This window comes from Syngnathoides biaculeatus, chromosome 11, assembly GCF_019802595.1.
Source record: "Syngnathoides biaculeatus isolate LvHL_M chromosome 11, ASM1980259v1, whole genome shotgun sequence".
Taxonomy (NCBI): Eukaryota; Metazoa; Chordata; class Actinopteri; order Syngnathiformes; family Syngnathidae; genus Syngnathoides; species Syngnathoides biaculeatus.
This window is the reverse complement of record NC_084650.1, coordinates 23,052,219-23,075,182: the sequence shown is the minus strand read 5'-3', so window position 1 is coordinate 23,075,182 and position 22,964 is coordinate 23,052,219. Positions and strand designations below refer to the sequence as shown.

The 22,964-nt window shown below is 39.7% G+C and overlaps 2 protein-coding genes across 7 annotated transcripts; one reads left to right on the top strand and one right to left on the bottom strand.

Annotated features, from left to right (window-relative positions):
• Positions 1 to 3,798: 3,798 nt before the first annotated feature.
• On the top strand, positions 3,799 to 17,033 carry tnip1 (TNFAIP3 interacting protein 1). 6 transcript variants are annotated; one of them, XM_061834247.1, is made up of 18 exons: positions 3,799 to 3,896; positions 4,688 to 4,869; positions 7,524 to 7,667; positions 7,787 to 7,872; positions 7,968 to 8,027; positions 8,639 to 8,848; positions 9,816 to 9,910; positions 10,877 to 11,069; positions 11,513 to 11,605; positions 11,717 to 11,782; positions 12,604 to 12,735; positions 12,821 to 12,949; positions 13,057 to 13,179; positions 13,265 to 13,390; positions 13,470 to 13,553; positions 13,952 to 14,164; positions 14,792 to 14,879; positions 15,699 to 17,033. In XM_061834247.1, exons 2-18 carry the CDS (start codon positions 4,722 to 4,724, stop codon positions 15,815 to 15,817), a joined length of 2,109 nt encoding a protein of 702 aa, XP_061690231.1. In that variant the 5' UTR covers positions 3,799 to 3,896; positions 4,688 to 4,721; the 3' UTR covers positions 15,818 to 17,033. The 6 variants fall into 6 exon arrangements, with proteins under 6 accessions (XP_061690231.1, XP_061690232.1, XP_061690230.1 ...); XM_061834248.1 differs by lacking the exon at positions 3,799 to 3,896 and adding an exon at positions 3,924 to 4,086 and having other exon boundaries at positions 15,702 to 17,033; XM_061834246.1 differs by lacking the exon at positions 3,799 to 3,896 and adding an exon at positions 3,924 to 4,086.
• Positions 17,034 to 17,350: 317 nt separating this feature from the next.
• Positions 17,351 to 22,417, bottom strand: gpx3 (glutathione peroxidase 3). Its single transcript, XM_061834256.1, has 5 exons — positions 22,258 to 22,417; positions 21,164 to 21,314; positions 19,830 to 19,947; positions 19,401 to 19,500; positions 17,351 to 17,844 (listed from the first exon to the last, which is right to left on the bottom strand). The coding sequence occupies exons 1-5, from the start codon at positions 22,336 to 22,338 to the stop codon at positions 17,623 to 17,625; spliced, it is 672 nt and encodes a 223-aa protein (XP_061690240.1). The 5' UTR covers positions 22,339 to 22,417; the 3' UTR covers positions 17,351 to 17,622.
• Between the last annotated feature and the right edge of the window lie 547 nt (positions 22,418 to 22,964).

Below are 22,964 nucleotides of genomic sequence, written 5' to 3'. Positions count from 1 at the left end.
ATTGATGGATTTTGGCAATTAAACGTGATGGATGGTGGCCGACCAAATACGCACGACTGTGTAGCGATAACTTCACTTCAGGTAGGAATTATTCTTCTCAAACTGAAATTCCCAAGAAGTAATTATAATGCCAAGTTGGGTCATTTGAGAACAATGCGTTTTTTAAAAAAAAAAAAAAAAAATGACAGGGAGTTGTCTCCAACGTACACGAAGCGTGTTGGGGCCACGCGTTAATCTTGCGTAAACCTCTCCATGACAGACGTTTTTTTTTTTTTTTAAATATGCATTGTTCTCAGATGAGTCCAATGCGTATTTAAAAAAAGAAAATAAACTGCTGAGATAGGCTTAAAAAAATGTCGGTCACAGAGAAGTTTACCGAAGTTTAACGTGTGACCGCAACACGCTTCGTGTACGGAGGAGCCAGCTCGCTGTCTTTTTTTTCCCAATCATAGTTAATGAACGCGAGTTTGTGTAAAACGAGGGGTCATGTATTTAAATATCGGTATTTGTTTTGAAAAAATTTGAGTGGCTCCACCACTATGTGGGATTTATTCTTGATTGAAAACAGTTCCAGCAACGAAGTATTTGTATGCGTCCAGGGTGTTTCACTGTATCGGACAAAACTCTGGGCGTTGTGCTATAAGATGTACTTTCACGTCGTCTCCAATCGACTTAGCATTGAAGAATTGTTTGTTTGACTGTCACTTCCGGCCAGTGACGTGATTTGATGACACAGGTGCACGAGCTCGATATGGCGCCGTGCAAACTGTGACATCACATGCACAAGATCTATACATTACTATACAGTGCTTTATATGACAATTAGCATGTCCGACAGTTCTGAGGTTTGTTTGAAAGCAGACCAACCTCTTGACAGAGTGGGATAAGCAGGAATAGGCTCAGATGAGTCCATCCATCCATTTTTTTTTTGGAACCAGGACATCCAAGGCTTTAGTGCAGTTTAATGACTTTGGGGTTTTGTCATAAGACTTACATCTACATCTTGGACACTTGAGTGAGAAGAGAGGTGAAGCTTTTAACCAAGTACTACCACCTGGTGGTTTGTTGGCCCGGAACCCATTGGTGGGCACAAGTCCTTTTTGGTCTGCAGGACTCTGGAGGCAGCTCTTGAATACCAGCTGGCCAAGCAGAATGCAATTTTGGTGGTCGCTGAGGCAAAAATTCAGAAATGGAAGGAGTTCAGTGAACCCATGGTGGATGACTCCTGGACAGCTTCAAAGAAGTTTTATTCCACCGTGTGGCGTCTCAGAACGGGGAAGCAGTGCACCGTCAACACTTATTGCTGACCTCAAATTCAGGACGTCGGGAATCGGTGGAAGAATACTTGGACGACCTCCTAAATTCCACAGGCAGGGGTTCCCGTGATAAAGCACAGTCTGGGGTCTCTGAGGATAGCTCTTTTATCTGTGGGATTGTAGTCACCAAAATGGTTCAAAAGCTCATCAGTGGCAGATGAAATTCACCCAGAATCTGCCCAGGGGGATCACCGTCCCCAGCCCGAGTTCTATTCACGAAGTCTGGAGAAGCGGGTCTGTCAGGAGGTCAAATTTTAGATTCATGAGGCACAGGGTAGTTTTTGTCCAGGCTGTACCACAGTGGACAAGCTTTGCACCCTCACCAGGGTCCTCAAGGGTGCGTAGGAATTCTCCCAAGCAATCTGCATGAATATCAAATAAAATAATAATAATGTATGGGAGTCGACACACTCCTGGCAGTTTTTCAATTTTTAACTGCTCAAAAACTAACAACGCATACATTGGGGTCCTACAGAAACATCCATCCATTTTCTGAGCTGCTTATCCTCACCAGGGGTCGCAAGAGTGCTGGAGCCTATCCCAGCTGGCATTGGGCAGGAGTCAAGGTACACTGAACTGGTTGACAGACAATCGCAGGGCACATGGAGACAGACAACAGTCGCACTATTTTAGGTTTTACTCACTTCTTTGTGAAATACATTTTTAAAAGAATTCCTCTATTTCCATTTTTTCTCTTTTATTTAAGTTATATGTCAATTTTCAAATCGGGCATAATTGTTACAGGATCTTACAAAAAACAGGAAATGGATGCTTTAGAAATAAAACCAAATTGTCTAAGGAAATTTGGCCCTTCTATTTTACCGTATTTTGACTTTGTTCATTCTGTTTTTCAGTGTGTTGGTGAAAAATTTTCAAATGCTGAAGGGCAACGACTTGTTGAAAGCTTGATAAGAACAAAATTACTTTTTAAAAAAAGCACAAGTATGAATGTAGTCTACGATAGCCTCAACACACTTTTTTTTTTTTTTTTTACATTTCCCAGAACAGGAAGTACAAAGCATCAAATCACTATTTCATTTGCATCTTTACATCCTGGTGACAAATATCGTACTGCTGACTTGGCCATGTTTGCACTGAGCCTCTAGTTCAGTGGAAATGATTGATGCAAAGAGGTCCACACCCCCAAGACGTTTTTCCCCAACTTGTACCATAAGTGAAGTGAATTGAAGTGAATGCAACTGTTCACCAACAATATGCAGTTTGATTAAAAAAATGAGAATTTTTGATGCGGTCAAGCTGCTTATTTAAGTCTCACACTCTCAAGACCTAATCTTCATGTATAAAAAGGTCCTGTAAAGAGATTTTAGTGCCCCCCCCCCACTAAATACAGTTAATACAGTAGCACAATTTGAAATTATTAAGAAAGGTGTACTGCAAGGTTCGTCTTTAGGTCCCCTATTATTCTCCATTCTCATCAATGACCTCTCATAAATCTTTTGTGAATGTCAAATTAATTCACATCCTCGTGATACACTATTATACTACTCTAGTATAATAGAATACTGTATTTTTTTCATTTGTAGTATACTACAAATTCAACACTCGTTACAATTTGATTTAAGTACAGTCAAAAAATGGTTCTCTTACAAAAAGCTTCTTTTGAGTAAGAATTTTTTTTTTTTAAATCATATTCTTTGCTATGACCAGAGCACTGACACATTATTTTTTTTAGGATGGAACAATCTTATAAAAAGTAGATGAATTAAAATATTCAGGCCTTTGGGTCAATTCACATTTATTTTAATAGCCACATCAATCAATCTCTGAGGAAATATACCGTTGTCTCTCGTCACTTTGTTCTGTAATCTGGAGCGATAAGGGACTGCAGAGTAATAAGGAAGACATTGTTTTCATTGGGTTTTCACAATTCATTGGAAGTGGTAATGATCGCCAAAAAAATGCCTACCTCATGTTACGGTACTGTTTTGCTGCAAAACAGACAATAAAAAACAAACCGCCGTTGCTGCCGATTCCTGATCAGTTATTTACTTTCTAATGTATTTAATGTCTCCACATTTGAAACCATTTATAATTCCTTTCAGGTCACATTATAGTGTAAGGCACATTAGTCATGATTTTTTTCCCCCACATTATTCATTCTCAAATTAGTTGTGTACCTTAGGAGCGCATTTATTTTGTTGTGTTTCATCTTGTCGTTGCGTACGATGCATCTCAATGAGCTACCCTTGAAATAAACCACGCACAGAATGGATTTGTAGGTAAACTCCTCCCAGATAACGCACCCTAATTCAAAACCACTTCATATCAACACAACTTCTATAAACTGGATGTAGTGTAATATCCGAACGTTAAAACTTTAAACACAGAAAACTTGAACTGCCACCCCCCCCCCCAACTCACGTACACACGCACACAAAAAGGGGGGGGGGAAAACGACGCTCCTCCCTGGTGCGCGCTGATTGGCCGCTTTGCTTGTCAGTCCTCGCTGTTTACATCAAACGTTAAAGGTGGAATTTCCCATGTTACGGCATAGAGCAGCAGACCACTTCCGCAGTAGATGTCTCAGTACAGAGACGATAGGCCGCCGCTAGTGGAAAGGTATTTTTGTCAAGGGACAGCATTTTTATTTGTTGCTTTGCCACGTAACCCTCTACGTTTTGTGACTAACGGACGGCTTCGGTAAAAGTGTCTCTAGGAGGGTTTAAAACCTGCGAGTCGCTACGAGCTGTTTCCTGTCTCCCATTGTTATCTGCTGTTAGCTAGCTGACAGCTAACGAGATATTGCTAGGTATTTGCATGACAACAGCGAAAACTAATAGGAAAACTAAGGTTGCTTCGACCACTTAGCTAGTTTGTGTCGGGCCTTTTAGGCATATGTTTTATTTTTTTGAAGGGGGGGTGATTTTATATCATAGATTTAGGTGTTTTTGTGGTGCTTTGAAGTACATGGTTTTGTGATCCCATGTTCAGAAAGAAAAGACACCATTTGTACAGTGCTTTCATTGCTTGCTGTGAATAGTGTAAATGCAATCGCTCTAATAAAAAGTATTAGTAATCGTAACAGCTGTTGCTGCAGCAGAGTTTTTGGATGGATTGAGAGAACTTTTGTATTCTACCTTATCTCGATAAAATGTTTGCCTCCAGTAAGTGTATATTTTCATAGTTGTCAAACGGGATCGTCGTAAAAAGTGGTTGCATTTTATGACAAAGGGATGAAGACGCTTGCTACTGTTTCTTTTCTATAAGTGTCTTTTATGACAAAGTCATAGAGAAACTAGTGTTAATCTTCTGTAAAGAGTCTCGCATTGTTCTGGTCTTATATTACGATTTGTCTCTTAACATGGACACAATGACGTCATATTTAAAATGCTTTGATCTACTCTCTTTAGTTTAAAGGGTCATGCTTAGCAAGTGAACAAAACAATGGAAGGGAAAGGCCCATACCGCATCTACGATCCGGGTGGGAGTGACATCAAGTCCAGGGATGAAGCTGCAGGAGGAAGCAGCTATCGACAGCTCCTGGAAGAGAACAGCATGCTGAGGGAGAGGATGAAGGGTCTTAAAAGTCTAGGTAAGCTCATTTGAGTGACCACTATGGATCCCTGATCCTCTTTGATATTTCTTGTAACAAGGAAGCAGCATTCAAATTAAGTTAATGTTAGTGATGTGCCAGGCGATTGTCACTCTAATCATCAGTCAGTGTTGTTGGCATATTGATGAAAGCATTCTTAAACATGTCATGCCATCACTTTTTAAAAAAACATATTTGATCATCTTTGATGTCTTTTTATTGGGTTTACAGAATAATAATGAGCTGGAAACGCCCCATAATGATATATTTTAACTTGGCTCTCTGTAGCATCTTATTTGTGTGAAAAGTGCAATACAAATTCAGTTTATCTATCCATTATCTGAGCTGCGTATTATTTTTAGAATTTCCAATTTCTTTTTTTTCAAGCTGTTGTAGTTGGTCTTTTTACATCCGGCATTTGAGACAGCATGATTTCTCATTGATATGCAATGTTAGGGTTGGGTAAAAATATTGATTCCTCAAGCATTGCAAGTCATCCCCCCGCAATTCATTATTGCTTCAGCAAATCCTCTGAATCTATTCCCCTTCTGGTTAGTGAGAAGAGCTTTGCGTGTGATTCACATTGTACGGACTCGGCCAAACAGCAACAAAATGTTGACTAAAGCACGCAGCAACAGTTGCGACTTAAAAGCAAGCAAGCAACTGCTTCTTAACTTTGACGTGGGTGCATTTTGAATTCCTTTAGAAATCTGGACCACAGAAATTGGACGAAAGGAAATTAAACCCTGATAGGCAATAGGAAAACATTTCAGAAGTTTCCAGCACTTGCTCAGTGAGAAAGGACCCTGCATCACAGCGCAACGACGACTGTGGCAATGGGAGTGTGGCCATCCCATATTTGAAAATGGTGACTTAAGAAAGTCCGGAGGCTTTCCCCACTGCAGGGACCACAACTCAGCAATCTGTATGTCATTGTTTGACTAGACAGCCCTAACTTATTTTAAGGTGGTTAGGGAATGGCAATAACCTATGCCAAATTTCACGGCTGCATCTTGAGTTAAGCCAGGAAAGTGATTTGAGGTGTACTTCAGGCTGAGCAGGTAGCTTTGAAAAGAAGTTTGAAATCCTCCCACAAAGATGTCTATATATTTTTTTTTCTGGGCCCAAAGTTCAGTATAGTGGGACACTAGAATTATTGTTCCTTGCTCTATTTCGCCCTTGCCATTTACAGTGCACGTTTGCCAAAATAGCTCTCAGAAATCACTGCTCCAGCCCCGCTCTCTTTGGAGAAGCTTTTTGGCGTCAACGCTTCCGACAAGAATTTTTTTTTTTCTGTCTGACGAAGCGACGCTGAGCCTCAGATGCCCTTTGCATTGATGTGACGCTGAGCATCAGACGCTCTCTTCATTGATGCCACGCTCGGCGTCAAATCAAAACTTGCTGACGCCCCCTCAGCAAACACACAACGAATGGGAAAGTCAAGGGCGTTAGACACCTTATCAACTACAGTATGAAAGACCCCTTAAGAGAGCAGTTTTAGAGTCGGCAGAAAGAATGACTGACCCCTACGTAAGTAACTTTACTTCTCATTTCATTTCAAATGAGTGGATGTTAATGTTAAATGTTCTTTGGAGTAGAGACCTGGAACAGAAGACACACAGGGAGCAATATAGCATATTTGTTGACAGAGGCAACAAGTGGGGTTTGATGAAGAAAGAACCGAGAATTGTCTCAATCCCCCAAAACATGCTACTTGTTAAAAACCTGCAAGTTGTAATTGTAACCTCAACCCTAATAAGCAAAGATATATATATATAGTAGTAATAATAATAGTAGTATAATATAGAGCTGTCATCCTGTTTCTACTTTTGTGCGCCATATGCACAAATAAGTTATTCCGTATCCACAATATTTCAAATTTCTCCCCCCCCAAAATTTAAACCATTCCTTTCTCAACTCCTCTGAGTTTTGGCAGGTGAAGCAAAGTTCATGAATTGCACAAGACACAGCCACGTTGTCACTCAGCCACAAAGTGGGCAGGTCGTTAAATATTAATTGGTGTAACTGCGTCACAAAGTTGGCCATATCCTGTTCTTTGCCACCGTTTTTGGTGCTGAAAGTCTATAGCTTTCGGTCTACAAACAAAATTGAGGTCAGGTTTAAGGTCACCAACTCATTTGTGACTGTTATCCTTAAAACAGAAGAAAAGTTAGGATTCTGATGGCATGAGACACTTAACAACAGATTGGAGCACATATTTTCTAGTTCAAACTGTAACCTCATTGAAACAATGTCAGACTAATCAGGTGAAACATTAAAATTTAAGTTATTTGTAATTAATTTTAACTACCATTATCTCGTGAAGATAACTTTTATTTTTAAATGCTGTAACGAGAATCAAATGGTAAAATGCATGAAATTGCACATCTACTGAAACTCACATTTTCTGTAAGAACAGATTCTCTCATAGTTAAATGACTAAATGTAGGAGCGACTGACAAGCAGCAAGTTGAACAAAAAAATGCAGTAAAACCTGAACATGGGTAGTTTTTTGGCTATCCTTGTGCCTCTGACTCATGGGAGGAGTGTTGCTGGTAGTTGTTAGTCAAAACATCCTATTTGATCCATTGTGACAGTGTGTACGAGAGCCTCGGGATGTATCTCCCCTTGTTGAGACTTCTCTGTCTGTGCAGGTGACTTGCTCGAAGAATCTCAATTAGAAGCGTCGAGGCTTCGTCAGCGAGTGGAGGAACTTGTAAGAGACAACGAGGCCCTCAAGTCCTCCAGCTTTGCAGCCAGTCTTTGTGCGGGTGGACACGTTCAGACCGAAACACAAAGTATGTGATTTTTTTTTTTTTTTTTTTTTTCCCCCTCCCTGTGAAAGAAAACTCTTTGGTATGCTTTCCTATATTCACATAGAAAATTTGGTTGTCTGTCCTCCCCCTCCAACATGAAGGTAAACCTTTTTTGTATCCCGCCGCTGAGCCAAAGGAAGCAGATGCAAGCTGTTTAGCAAGGACCATTCAGCCTAACAGACTTAATGTAAGTGTGAAGTCTTGAGGATTTCAACATTTCAACTGGTGGAACTTTTATTGAGGGGTCTTTGCCGTTATTACCTAACTGTAATTTTTTTACAGGTGGCCTTATCAGAGTTTGAAGTGGTCAATATGGACAGGAGGACATCAGATGCCTTGACTGTATGTACCAATTTTATTTTAAGAGTATCCTTTAATACTTTCGCTTCCGTTTTAGAAGTAGGACATAAGCTCTTGTCAGTTTTTGTGTGTTTCTGACAAGAGCATCCTCTATTGTTTGCATTAAACATATTTAGTAAATATCCAAATTCCCAACAGTAGAAACCCGTCCCAGTGAGGTAACCCCGTAACTCATTCAATACTGGCAGTTGTAGCCTGACTCAACCTGGGGAAAGTCCAGGATTATTACTGACTGGAATCACACGTGATTCAGTCACATGTTGCAACCTAAGGAATATGATCATTAGACACGCCACCAGAATACTACAGACATATATATGGTATAAAATGTCAATGTGGTAATATTCTAAATTTGGTAATAGTATCACATGTGACCTGTGTATTTGTGGTTGGATTATTTCGCGCACGCACATGTGCTTCCATCTGCTGTTTTTTTTTTTAATCCATCTGACTCAACTGGTTTCATTTATCAGAAGTAGTAACACTATGACTCCTACCGCACGGTTCCTTTTGAAATGTGTATACTATAATAGTGATTCAGCTAGAAAGGAAAGATTGACTGACTGCTGACATTTGGGTGTGGGTATCTTCAGGCCCGATCTGCCGTAGGAGTAATCCCTCTCCTGCCTCAGGAGAATGTGGAGCTAGCGAGCCAGTTGAAGAAATTGGAGAGCTCCTTCAGCATATTCGCGGAGGAGTCCAATCCAAACCAGCTCTTGGCTCACCTGGGACGAATGGCTGTGGAGTTTCACCATCTTTCTTCTAAGGTCCAAAAGAATGAACAAAGGACGTCCCTCCTTCAGGTATGTGACAAGCTTGGTTTCTTAGAAATTACACTCCATCACAAATGTGGCTAATAATAAATGCTTATTTCAAAATATGAGATATGAGCATCCACACATAAAGCTGTTGTGATTTTTATCACATGGATAGCATTGCCGTTGATAAATTTAATCTGAGAGAAAAAAATGTGCTGCTCTTTTAGATCAGATGAGTTTTTACGATTCTCAGTGCAAACTTGGATTGGTTTGGAAATGCAGTTCTAGATGCCACAGACAAGTGGTGATGAAGTTAAAACTGTTGCGTTTCTGCCTTTTTTGGTACTATCAGAGCCTTAACAAGAGACAGGGTGTCGCCTGTTTGTCAAGGGTGTGGAGTTAAACACACGGTGTCCAAACAAATTGCTCTCTCCGTGTAAAGCCCTACAAGTCATATATGCATGGTATTTATTGGGGTGGTTCTATCATATACTGTGATGTTTAAACCAGCTTTTCAGTCCTCAGTTCATATTTTTTATTCGGCATTTTGGCTAAGGGCATAATTTCTCTGTAGTCCTGAAGAGTTTTTATGAGAGATTGTCTTTTAAACTTCTTTTGATTGGCTGATTCTGTTTGTATTTCTTGTATCTGATTCATAGTGTATTTTTTCTTGTAGTTCATAATGCACTTTCTAAACACAGTCACCAAGTGGTTAATGCTAACAGGTGGTATAGTAATTCATGCAAAGTAAATCTGTAGCCACAATTAAGGAGTTTTATCGTAAGTTTGCCTTTTCTTATTGCGCAATGGATTGTTTGAATTAGAGCAGAAAAAGACTTTGCACGTCACAGGAAGGCTGTGTGTGTGTGCGTGCATACATAAGGTCATAAAGCTGGGTGTCATTTCTTAAATTTGCTCATAGTCTTTCACTTAAAGTTTGATCTCTCAAGTGTTGGCAGCTAGATGACATTGCGCAAATTGGCAATCAATTCTATCCAAATTTATTTGGCAGACTCTGTGTGAGCAGCTCAGACAGGAGAACAATGAACTTCGGAAGAAAATGGAGGAGGATCATCATATCAGGAATCGAGACTTGGAGCAGCTAAGGTAATGTTTTTTTTTTTTCCTTTTTATTAATTTTTTTTTTTTTTTTTTACCAAAAACAATTTTAAATTTAAAAATAACTCAATAATAGTAAGATCAAATTTATCTGTAACCCTTCATTAGTGTTGATAAATTTCAATATCACCACCTGCACAATCTATTCTCTAATGCAAGACTGCAATGGAAGTGAAGCTGAAAGAAGCTTACTAACCAGGTTCATTTATGATTGACAGACTTCAAGGGATGTTTATTTAGCAAAGTTTATTATTGTGGTTGTAATTAAGTGGTGTCAAACTACACAGCAGAGAACTGCTGGCCCTTCTTGACAATTCACATTTTTTTAGCACTGTGAAAGTCTTGCATGTTTGAAAAAAAAAATATAGTGTAAGTTTTCCATTTTTTTTCTACTGGTTTAGGAAAATTTCATATTGTTGAATGTTTCTCTTGTTCAGGTCGGGTTTTTAGTTAGTGTATTAATTGAATGTTATAAATGTTGATTGCTGTAAATTGAATCGTAGACTGATAAAAGTGAGTGACTGTACATCATTTTGTCAGACCTCTAAAGCAAAAATACCTGTACATGATTTGTGGCAATAGTTCAAATCAGAACTTTGATTTATCGAGGAAAAACACTGTTATATTTGGATTCAGCGTCTGAAAACCATCCTAAATCAGTTTAAAAATATGGGAAAAAAATTGTTGTTGAGCAGTGCAATCAAATAACTTAGAAAATACATTTGAGTTACAGCCATTATTGTTGGAGTACTTCCCTATGCCTTTGTGTTTTTTTTTTTTTTTTAATAACGTGTTGCCACATTTTTTATATGCTTTCACTTTTGTGTGGGAGGGAATATTTGAGCACAGTGCAGATGTTGTTGCGCCTTTTGGGGAAAACACATCCTGAAGTTGGACCAAAGTCTGTAATAGTTTCTGGAATTGTTGAGTAGCTCAATCCATTGGTGTTTTCAGACAAGAAAATCAGAAACTGAAGGAACTTGTGACAGGAGCAGCAGCAGTGGCATCAACATCAGCAGCAGCAGCATCATCATCGTCGTCATCTACGGCAGTGTCTGACACTGAAACTCCCGACACCAAAGATGAGCCAGTTAATGAGGAATGTGCTACGGTGAGACCAAAGATGGAAGCCTCCACCCCTCAGAAGGTAGTTCAAATTGAATGATTCAGCGTTTTTACTTTACCATCTCAGTGTACTGTGGACAATAACATACAAAAGTCTGGGGTCATAAAATTTGTTTGTAGAATGATGATTTACATTTAGCTTGACCTTGCACAACACAATTGTCAGATACGTGGTGACAAAATACCGTTGTAATGTTCATGTACAGCATGCAGAGAAATCTCTTAACACTTCATAAGAAGTGCATGAGGAAAAAATACACCAATTGAACTAAAAGCACTGTATGTTGTATGACCCTACGTGCTTTTACCTTTTTCACTATGTCCAAATAGCTTTTGATTAACATAATTAGAAACGGAAACCCTGTGGTAGCCAGGCGAAAAACCCTTTCGCATTTAGTTGTTATCTTTGTATGACGGTCTAACTGTCAAGTGTATGTCATGTAGGAATGTTCTATATGTCCCTAGAGTGGAAAAGCTGCTGACAAAAGCCCAAACAAGCCTTGTGATGTTGAAATGTATGAACAAAAGATCAAGCTCCTCGAGAAGCAAAGAAAAGATGTGAGTTTCACCTCTCTATGACATTGTCTTACTATTTGATAGTCTATTTCATGTAGTTTCCTATGTAGATCCTAAATTTTATTTTTTTATTTTTAATGTCACACTTCATAGGTACTGGAGGTGAATAAGCAGTGGGACATTCAGTGGAATTCAATGAAGTCACAATTTGAACAGAAGGTACAGTAATGACCAAGTTTGCTATGATGAAAGGAAACATTGGTGTGCCCTCTGTTGCAGCCCATATTTCAATTTTAACCACACTCATATTCATGACTGTAAAATTCTGCTTTTTTGAAGGGCATTTAGTCCAGATGTTTTTAATTTCTAATCTTAGCCATCTGTAATTAAATGAAACAAAAACCCTTATTGATTAAATTGGGTCGCTATGAATGGGTGCAAAGTTTTTTGTTCTTTCTTTCACAGTTATTAGACATGCAATCTGAAGGGTTAAGTGACTAAATCGCACCGTGCTTTTAAACGAGACTTTGCACATACTGTAGCAGCTGTTTGCAGTCCTCTTGCACAGTGGAAAAGATAGACTTTTGCAATAGCTAAGCTATCTGAGCATATTTACCACATTTGCTGTCAGTGAAAATTCCCCTTGTATCTGCTGACCTGCTGTGGTGTAATCAGGGGGGAACACGACGCAGACACAGACCGATCGACGCACATATCACACACCCTCAGTCACAAACAAACTTGACGCTTCACGATGGGCATGCCATCTTGCTTTGCATTAAACCACAAAAAGCCTTTCTACATCCATTTGCGTCAGTAGGCTTGATGTTATTTCTCACACAAACAGAAATGACATTGCAGATGTTTGTTACTGTGGTTTAGTTCAAATAACAAATTGCCGGACTATCTACCTCATGTTTATCTCTAATAGAATGGCACGCACTTTGAATGGGGGAGTCTAGCGACAAGAATATACTATTTAATGGACTTAATAGTATTTGATCCCTTCACAATACATGCTTTTTAACTCCACAATGCAGATCACGGACCTTAGACAGAGGCTTGCAGATTCCCAGAAGACTGTGCTTGAACTAGAAGCAGAGCGAGAGCAAAGACAGCGTGACTACGAAAAGAAGTTGCTCCTGGCAAAGTCCAAGATTGAAAATGTGCAGGTAAAAACATGCAGTCAGAATTAAATCCAAAGCAGAAACCTCATCTGAAGACGTACATTTTGAGACTGGGGAGGCTGTGTTTCAGGGTGAGAAAGAGTGTCTGAACACCGAAACCACAGCGTTAAAGCAGAAAGTTCGTTACCTGGAGGACCAGCTGTTGCCCCTCAGCAAACAGCGGGAATACCAGGAGAAGGAAATCCAGCGCCTCAACAGGGTAAGTGAAAGGGACATCCAATAGGATAGGCCCAGAATTTTTACAGGTTTTCATTTTACAAAATTAAAACAAAAAAAAAAAATCCCCAAAAATCTTTGTACTTCCAGGCTTTAGAAGAGGCCTTAAATTTGCATGCCCCTTCATCCTCCCAACAACAACCTGGCCAGGATGCTGGTAGTAACCTGAAGAAGCAGGAACTACTAACTCAAATTGCTGTTCTAAAAGAACAGGTCAGATAAAATTTAAAACCAAAAATTTCCTCCAGTAATGCATTCATATTATCTTCCGTTCATTATCATCTTTTTGTAAAATCAGGTTAAAATTTTTGAAGAAGACTTCCGAAAAGAACGTAGTGACAGGGAGCGGATGAATGAGGAAAAAGAAGACCTGAGGCGGCAGGTGGAGCGACTGCAGATTCAGATTACGAATTTGACCAATCAGGTGAGTGGGCCGATGGGACCGATTGGACACGGTTAACTGAAGTGAAGACCTGAATTTGTTCTCCTGTGTTGTCCTTCAGCTGCACCAGGCACAGAATGAATGTCAGCGAGAACACACAGAACGATGCAAGCTAGAAAGACTGCAGATGCAGCATCACAAGCAGGTAGTGTGTTTGTGTGCATGAGCAATAGTCTTAAGAAAGGATCAGTGTGTGAAAACGTTTTGAGTCTGTGTCTCTATTTGTTTGAATCCTGAATGAAAGGGTACCCCTCAGCTTTGATAGCTGACATAGTATAGTATGTCAGGACAATTCTAAAGCCTGAAAACTTGAAACTGCTTGATTTTATAGTTAAGCTTGAAAAATAGCGCCCTCTTGTGACCAGTGGAAATCATTCCTAATTGTACCGGGTTGAGACAAAAGGCTGAGTGCAGTTCTCATGTTAGTCAGTGCGTCACAGTTTCAGCAATGGGCCACAGCGTAGCCAAGGCATTTCTATGCTCGCTCAGTTTAGCGTCCATGGACTGACTGGGGATCACATGTGTACTTGTGATCCCTCGTAGGGGCAGCAACAGGAACGACGTACCTCAGACCCCACGTCAGGCTCAATGAACGGCCCGCTGAGTCCCCCCTACTGTGGTCCCTTTGTGCAGGTGGGACCGCAGGGCCTTGAGGGCTGGCCCATACACTTCCATCCCCGGATGCCCAATGCAGCGGCAGCCGCCACAGCTGCCGCAGCTCCACCTCATGTGCGAGACTTCCAGCCTGTTACCCCGGTAAGGGTCCTCAAAGGTCCCTAAGTCTGTCACACTGACAGAACCAGGCTCTCTGTTCTACCGCAATGACCTTTTTGTATTGGACGCAACACTTTGGGTGACATCATAAGGTCTTTGTTATGTCAAATCGTTATATGCAGAACATGACATGACCAAACCCTGAAAAAGAAATACTTCCTGTGTGTTACACTAACAAGTTAGACTACTATTTGATTTCATGCTTGTTTGATGCTGAACATGCTAAAGTGTTGTTTACTTTAAAGCAGGTGTCTGGACCAAAGTTAAAAACACTATATGTAAACACAAATGAAGCCTTAACATTTTGGTGGCTCTGTGGTGAGATCTTGAGTTTGAGGGAAGAAAAAAAAAAAGGTTGGCATTGTACACATTGCAAGTCCCGACGGTTGCTTTGTCATGACCCCCTTTTCCAATTCACTTGAATCAGGATGGAAGCACTTAGACTAATTTTGCTAAACGCATAAGTAGGTTGTACTTATACCAGATTAATACTGATTCACGAGGGTCTACATACATCTACTACTAGGATGCAGACTTTGGTTTCCTGGGTTTAGTGAATTGCAGTGTATATATTGAGTAGATTGAATTATGTTATTGTTATCTCTTCAGGGTTTTCCATGGCAGTCATCATCATTTCTACAGCCCAGAGGAGCTAGAGCAGTGGGGGAGAGTTCACGACCAGCACCAGATAATGCAGGTAAAAACTTTGAAACTTGACAACACTTTGTAGCCAGGGCTGGGGGTCGTCATCTTAAATACTCAGAGCTGTTTGAATCAGTCAGCTGTCAGTTTGAATAAAAAAAGATTGTCACCAAGGTAAAATATGTACAGTATTGATATTCGCAAAATAACAGCGATTTAAAATGTTGATTTAAGCTGGTTAACATGCTTTTAGCTCCGGAACTTAAATGCGCACATGGGCTGAAAGATATGGCCCAAAAAAAAATAGGCACGACTGTACGTCAATAAGGAAGCAGTGCATTGTATTAATTCTACAGCAAGACAAGCCCATGATATCAAAGCGCTTTTAATACGACAGTATCCTGAGTATTGTGACAATGCTCACCAGCAGTAATTGCAATCAAAATGAGTCTGACTTTGGCGTCAGGTGAATAGTTGAGGAAAGTATCAAAACCGGTACTGTGGAAATATTTTGACATCAGAATCTGAAAAACCACTGATGATTAAACAAATTAAAATGCTTCTATGGCACAGTGTTTTCCTCAGCAAGCTGAGTAAATGATAGTGACTCATTGCATTGATGGGCCTGTCTGTGGATGTGGGTCTGCTCCTTCTGCATTGCAGGCTTTCACCACACTTAAGTCTTATTAAAGCTATTAAAATACTTTTATATTGCTTCCAGTGTAATTAGCTGTAATCAGTCACATGTCAGGCTATTATCTGTCTTGAATGTTCTTGAGATGACTCCACACAATGGTAAAGAATGTTTTCTAGACAAGTAGCAAAGTGCAGGGCACTACACAATCTACATTTGACTCTTCCTGGTTTCTACCAGCAGATCAGTCCGCCGCCGCCGCCGCACCAGCAGCATCGGCATCAGCGACAGTGGCTGCCGCTGCAGGAGGAGGATTTGCAAAAAGGGAGCGACAAAATATAGATCCTGGAAAGCACTGAAGTGTCAGTCACCATGTCATGGAAAATGGGTTGTAGCATGGATGGAATCAATGTTTTGATTTGAAAAGGTGTAATCTGATCCATAATTTTCCTATTGAACTGTAGATATCCTATTGTAATGTTGTTTATACTTGCGTTTTATAAGGCTATTTGTGGAACACTTCACTATTCTGAATAAACATTTTTTTTTTTAAATCATGTACTATAGTTTGTTATACTTAACATTTTTTTCCCCCCAGAAAATATATAACTTCCCTGTTACAATCTGCTACAACTTGATTTAGTTTGTAGGTTTACAGTAAACCATTCCCATGAATGAGCAAAACGTATCTTTCCAACAATGGATGACGACGTAGCCAAATTCAATCTCTGAATTTACAAAGTAAATGTTAATTGACTTCAGAAGACTTCTACATTACATTGATGTGATAGAAATTGTCCCCTATGTGTAAGTGTTCAAAATGTTGCAAACATTTGGGCGGCGTTAGAGGGGATTTTGACATACCAAAAACACATTTGTGATTTATTTATAACCTGCCGTTTTGATAGTTGCATTGACTTAAGTGTGAATCATTGTCTTTTAGTAATGCTGCTCAATGTCGTTAGTGTATTCCTGATATAATTGTAGCTATTTACATGTTTGTGTCAAGACACAGTACACAACAGATACACGAGCCTTTCTTTTCACCATGATGATGGACCTAATCTCATTAAACAGCTCTTATTTTTTCTTTTTGGGCCACTTGTCACTTGATCTTGTAATCTCATGAACCTGTTAGCCCTGTGTAGTACCACAGAACAGTTTTGCAATCTTTTCATAGCTAAATTATAAACAGTAGATATTCACAGAGGATGTCTGGGTTAATATCACATCTGCCCCATGACATTGAGTCAAGAGCCCTGATATATTTTTTTTTCAAGTATCAAATCAATACTAATGTCTAAACTGAATACTGTGTTATGAGGTAGTCAGATGAAGGGCTTCTAAAATTGTGCAGTCTTGACAATTTTTTTTTTTAAACTGTTGTTAGGTTACAAGAAATCAAATCAGATTGGTGGAAAGTGAAGGGAAATGTGCACTTTTCAAAAAGGTATTCTTTTATTACTGGCGGTTGTATTTCTTGGTTTGCAGCCCTTTTTCTGTTTTGCTGTAGGCAAAAGCACATGTGAGATCTTTTGTATTTGACTGGCTTAATAAATCTATTCTAAATGTTTATATTGTATGATCACCTATATTGGTTGTCATTTTTCCACCCTGGACCAAGAAGTGCCTGTATGACAGCAGCAGCACTCTGCCAGACACAGCAAGATTATGCAAATTTATAGATGCTTTACCAAATATAATACAATTAGAAATCTAGGATTCCCAGTCTTTGTTGAAAAATGAGGTAAAAAGAGGTTGTTGACACTCCCAATTGTTTGTCTTAGTGGACTGACATGGCCCAATACAGCAATAATGTCTTCCACCCATTAATAGGTGCACTAAGAATTTCAAGACCGACTGTCATTCCAGTGAAAGATTTCAAACAAGTGTGCTGTTAAAGATTTATTAAAAGTAGTTGACGTTGAGGCTGTAAATTCCAGCAGTTCCCTGTTTGTGAAAACAACACGTTGCTGTGGGAACACGGTGCGGCTTGAATGCACTAAAAAGCCAGCCGTGATCCTCAAGACTCCAAAGAAGCTCCACAGGCTTTCTGTTTTCAAACCTCTTCTTCATTTAACATGCTTCTTTCACAAATGAGAGAAACGGCTACATCTACAGCTCTTCACACTCTACTACATTTGGAAACTATTGTTTGGACTGCCTAGTTGAAAATCTCTTCAGTGTAACGTCGGAGCAGATATTTGTGAATATCAGCCCGCACCTCGGCAACGCTGATAGCCGGGTGCCATCTCATCACGGGTTTTCCGTTCTGCCCCACCAGGAACTTTTCAAAGTTCCACTTGATGTCACTGACTTTCAGCGGATCCCAGAATAGTCTGTTGCTGGCGTTACCGAAGTTATCCGAGACTGGGGGACAGGAACTCTGTTGAGAGGCGGATGTACACAGGTGAGGAATGAGAGTGACAAAGTATACAGTACGCTATTCTGAAGCTCTCATGCAACATTTGCCTGGAGGTAACGTACATTGACTGAATCACAAAATAGACATTTACTCTAACGCTCATAGAGCCAAAGTAATTTCAAAGAAAAATGTCAAAAAGTATGAATTATAATTATATTAAATTAAATTATAATAATTTTAAATTAAATTATAGAGCAACTAATTTAACTCACTAAATAACCTTGTAAGGAAAGTTGATTTTCCAGTATTCACAGAAGCCATAACTTTATTGTACAAAGAGCAAATGGTGAATACAGTACATACGAATATCTTTCTATCAAATAATTGGAGGAGCATTTATTGTAGATTTATAGTACGTAAGGTACTGTACATCGACCCTCTGCACTACAACTTCAGAGCTAATTTAACATTCATGTACACAACAGTATATGGAATAATGTCTTGGGATAGACATCGTTAAACTATTCCAGTGGTGGCTTTAGACTCCTTAGTTACATTTTGATTGCCCAAGATATTTCTAGAGAATTCCACATGTGGGAATGTTTTGGACAAGACTTTTTTTTCTGTGCCCGTGTAATGGTGTGATGTTGTGCGCTATAATAGGAACAGGGTGTGGAAGTGCAATCTTATTGTGAAGGGGAGCACATTCTCTGGCATTTATTCTTTATCGTTCTTTTCAACGCGGTTAATGGGATAAGGAAATGAGTGTTTAAAAATGTCTATTGTGGGGGGGGGGGGGGAATGCCATTGAAGTGTTGGTGGAAGATCTCAGAAACACAGGAAGTAGGCTGCATGTTTTATTTTGAAGCCACACTTATTGGCGGGCTAGACGAGATCATTTCCTTTTGTGTTTCTGGCTTCCATGTGTAAGGTAGGCAGTTTGGTCTCCTCCACATTTTAACATTGTTTTGTTGTAAAAGGTGTATATAAATTAGTTACATACCTCTGTCTCCTTTATAATACAGGTATGTGAGTTTATGCAAGTTTTTTTTAATATACATTCCTGTCATCTGAAGCAAAGTAAATCACATGTTATTTGTTTGTGATATTTTTTCCCTTCTTCTTGCGTTTCACTCAACTTTTGGATGAACAAGAAAAGATTGTGAGCCAAGTCCTCTCCTAAACATCCATGATGATTGAGAGTATATTCTTACAAAATCGACATCTTGAATAAAGCTCCACATTTTTCTGGCCAGGTACAAAAAAAAAAAAAAAAAAAAAAAAAAAAAAAAGTCGATTTTCTACAAATCACAAGATATCTATTTATGCCAGCAAAGTACAAACTAATCCTAGATTGCAAAAACCAGGTACAATTAACATTTCCATCTCTTTTCATTACAACTGAATAATAGTTTTGTTTAACTAAACTAGCTCCATATTTCACACTAAAAGTTGTGAATACATTGACTATGATTATTACAGTATTCATACTTCTTGTGTCGTTTTTGTTGAGTTGTTGACTCCGTCCCTTGGCACACTCATTGAAAATACATTTTAAGCAATCTGGCAAAACCTACCTTGAGGAAGGTATAAACCCCTTGCTCGTCTTTCCCATTCACATCACCTTTCTCGAACAACAGGAAATTTGGAACAAAGTTGTTGCCGGGTCTAACGTGCCTGGAATGCAGATGCGGAATCTTATCAGACGTTTGTCTTTCAACACTTCATGAGCTGCCCCTTGGAAGCTGTCCATAAAGTCTCTCCTAACTACAGTCCACTGCAGAGGCTGTACTGCCACTATGATGACGGATGGAATATAAGATGAGATTTCTCCAGCAAAAGGCCACTAGGAGAATGACTGATTGTGAGCAAGCAAGTTAAATGAGGCCTTGTTGAATGACATGATTTCGAGTACAGTAATTGAAAATTCCTTTTCACATTTAGCAGTGCGGGGGCCTTAACATCACACATAGAGCTACCCTTATTCAAATTGTACAATTTCTTACTTTAAACCTGGCAGGATCTCGTTGTTTTGCCCAGGTTCCTGTTTCCCAAACTGATTAGAAGGGAAACCGAGAATGGTGAGTCCAAGGATATCCATCTCCTCCTGAAGTGCATTCAGCTCTGATTTCAGACAAAAAGGAACATCTCAAATATTATTAATCTTGTGTTCTTAAAGGTCAAGTGTCATCCCTATAAACATTCCAATATAGATATTGTAATGAAAAATACATACATTATTCACTTCAATGTCTATCCGAAAAAAAATAAACAAACATGAGCAGAGAGCGCGTCATCCATGGGCAAAGTTGTGGAAGTCTCATTCGACAAAGTGGTCACCATTATGGCTGCATCTTCTGTCCGTGACAGTCATTGAAAACACGCGGGGGCCACCTACTATGGGAGACGAGCACGCCCCTTCTAACACGGAAGCTCTCTCCGAAGAGAACATCTCACAACCAAGTGACGTGACCGGGGCAATATAACCCTCTCGTTTCGAGCCATATTTATATGATACGCGGATCACGGCCAAACTGCATGCAGCCAAACCTCCTCCCAACGGCCGTGATAAAAACAACACCGCCCACGAGCGAAGACTTCGCCGCGGCCAAACCAACTCCCCGTCCGATCCACCTCCGCGGCGGAGACAAGCCACCTTGGCCGAAGCAATGTTGACAAGGCTGGTGGTGATCCACAAAGCTGGCTCGGCCTTGTCGACAAGGCCGGTGGCGATCCACAAGCCCTGCGGAGGCAGTCCTTCAGCAGCTGCTCCACGGAAGCCTTCCGATGGACACATTGACACATTTAGCACCCCTGATTTACGGATTACGTCCACTTACAATTTTTTTTTTTTTTTTTTTTTTTAAAGTTGCTGTATACACACCTACCTGTCATTTGGAACCCACAAAGCTCTCGTCCTTTTTCACCTGTTCAATCCATTTTTCACGACGGACTGGGTCTTTTGGAAAAGTATGAAGAACAAATCCATCCTCCCGAGTGTTCGAGGAATATCCAGCTATACAACGAGCTGGCATTTTGGCTAACACGAAGGAACAACGAGCTACCTTCCAGCAGGTAAAACTAGTACAAACAGACGAGACCGCTTGAGTGCGCTACTGCCCTGTACGCCACTTCCTTCTTCTTGTTGAAAACAAATCCCTTGAGGATTTTCAAGGAGGAATTATAAAAAGCCATATACTGTACGTCAAAATCACATTTTGTGGTGAAAAAAACAGATCTGTCCTTACCGGCTGCTGTTTTTTTCCATTAATAACATACTAAAAATCATGCGTTTCATGACAGTGGACCTTTAACTTTAATTTGTGGTACAGTCACTTACCGATGTACTGAGCGGTGTAACCTCAGTACGTGGCCACATTGACGAAAAGAACAATCCTTCCGGCATAGCGGCTGAAGTTAACAGTGGGACTGCCATTCAAGGGCTTCGCCTGGTATTTGTAGATGGTGCCATCTATGGATGGGTTGCACAACTGGCAGTACCAAACACACACACACAAATTCTCATTGATAAACGGCATGAGGAATTGGTTTTCGTTGAAGTGGTGAGACACTGGAACTTCAGAGCAATAGAGCAGTGGAGTCTCAAAATCTGGTACGTGTACTGTAGCATAGTCACAAGTGAAGATCATTTTAATCTGGCTCTCAATGGAGCGCCAAAGGTTGATGCTTGGCACTCGTTTTTTTTTTTTGCAACCAACCAACCAACCTCACTAGATGAACTTACAGTCAATGATGGTTCCATGTGTAAACTATATATACACTCTTCCAAGCACACAATACAAGAAAAAACAAGAACAAAAAAAACCCTGGATGACTCACATTTTAAACTGGTTTTATAATTGATCTTACTCTCACTGTCACGGTAGATAATTATTTTTCAAGTTAATTGTCTCATTGTTGCGCTGCAATTTTCAAGGAAAGTCCACGATCATTGCCTAGCAGGCCACTGGTGATTTTGTAGCTCTTGAAGTCACACTTTGCTATTTACTATTCATTAATCAATATTTGAGGTTCCAGAGACGCCCAACTCATAAATATTCAAGATATTTTGTTAGAAACATTTTCACATTGTCAGCAACATTTGCTAATATGTTTTTTTTAAATGTTCAAACTATTTTAGGATACAGGTATTAAAGCACCTTAAAGTACGCTAGTCCATTTTAATGCTCGTCAAAATGGTCGTGCTCAGAGAGCTGATTTTTTTCCATTTTTTTTTTTTTTAAAGGTGATACTTGGTGTAAAAAGTTGAAGGAAACGGTCCTATAGTTGTCCTGGCCAAGTCCTGCGTTACTTCCACATATATACGCCATTGCTAATTATCACGACGCACGCCCTTAAATTAATCTCGAAATTTCGCCCAAACGCGTAAGAAGTGTATGTTTCGAGGAAGTTGTTCCGACATTTCGGCGGTACCTGCTTGAGCGGAATTCCTTCGGCGTCGGAGGGCCGAGCCAGGCCGAGCAGGAGCAAGGAGGGAAACGCAGACTTCCACATCACGTCCAGCACCTGCACCACCTTCTCTCCGGAGAAACGTCTGCTGGGGTTGCAGGCTTCGAGACGCCCTTTATAGACGTCATCCACCACAAGGCGGCGCAAAAGTGAAAAAAAAATCATAAAATTAATTCTGGTTATTTTATTACGTTGCATGGATTACCATACATAAAAAAAACAAAGTTAATTCAATAAATTTATTTGAATACCCTCTCAACGTTTCCATTTCTCTTTTCCTCTTTCTTTCTTTCTTTCTTTCTTTCTTTCTTTCTTTCTTTCTTTCTTTCTTTCTTTCTTTCTTTCTTTCTTTCATGTAAACAAATACTTGAGTTAGTACTTCAGGATGTAGGGCAACTGGGTGAGGCATAACATTGAAGACTGTGATCTTATGAAAATCAGCGAATAATTTAAGAAAATATTGATTCATTTTCATTTTCAACACCTCATCCTTGTTAGGCTCGTGGGGCGCTGGAAAAAAAAAAGATATCAGATAGGAAATATAAATCTGCACAAAAAATAATAAATACTCGGTTTTCATGCAATACAAAATAAATTTTGTTATGCTCACATTTTAAGACTCAATGAAAAAAAACCCAGCAACATTAGCTAAGACAACCGAATATCCATCC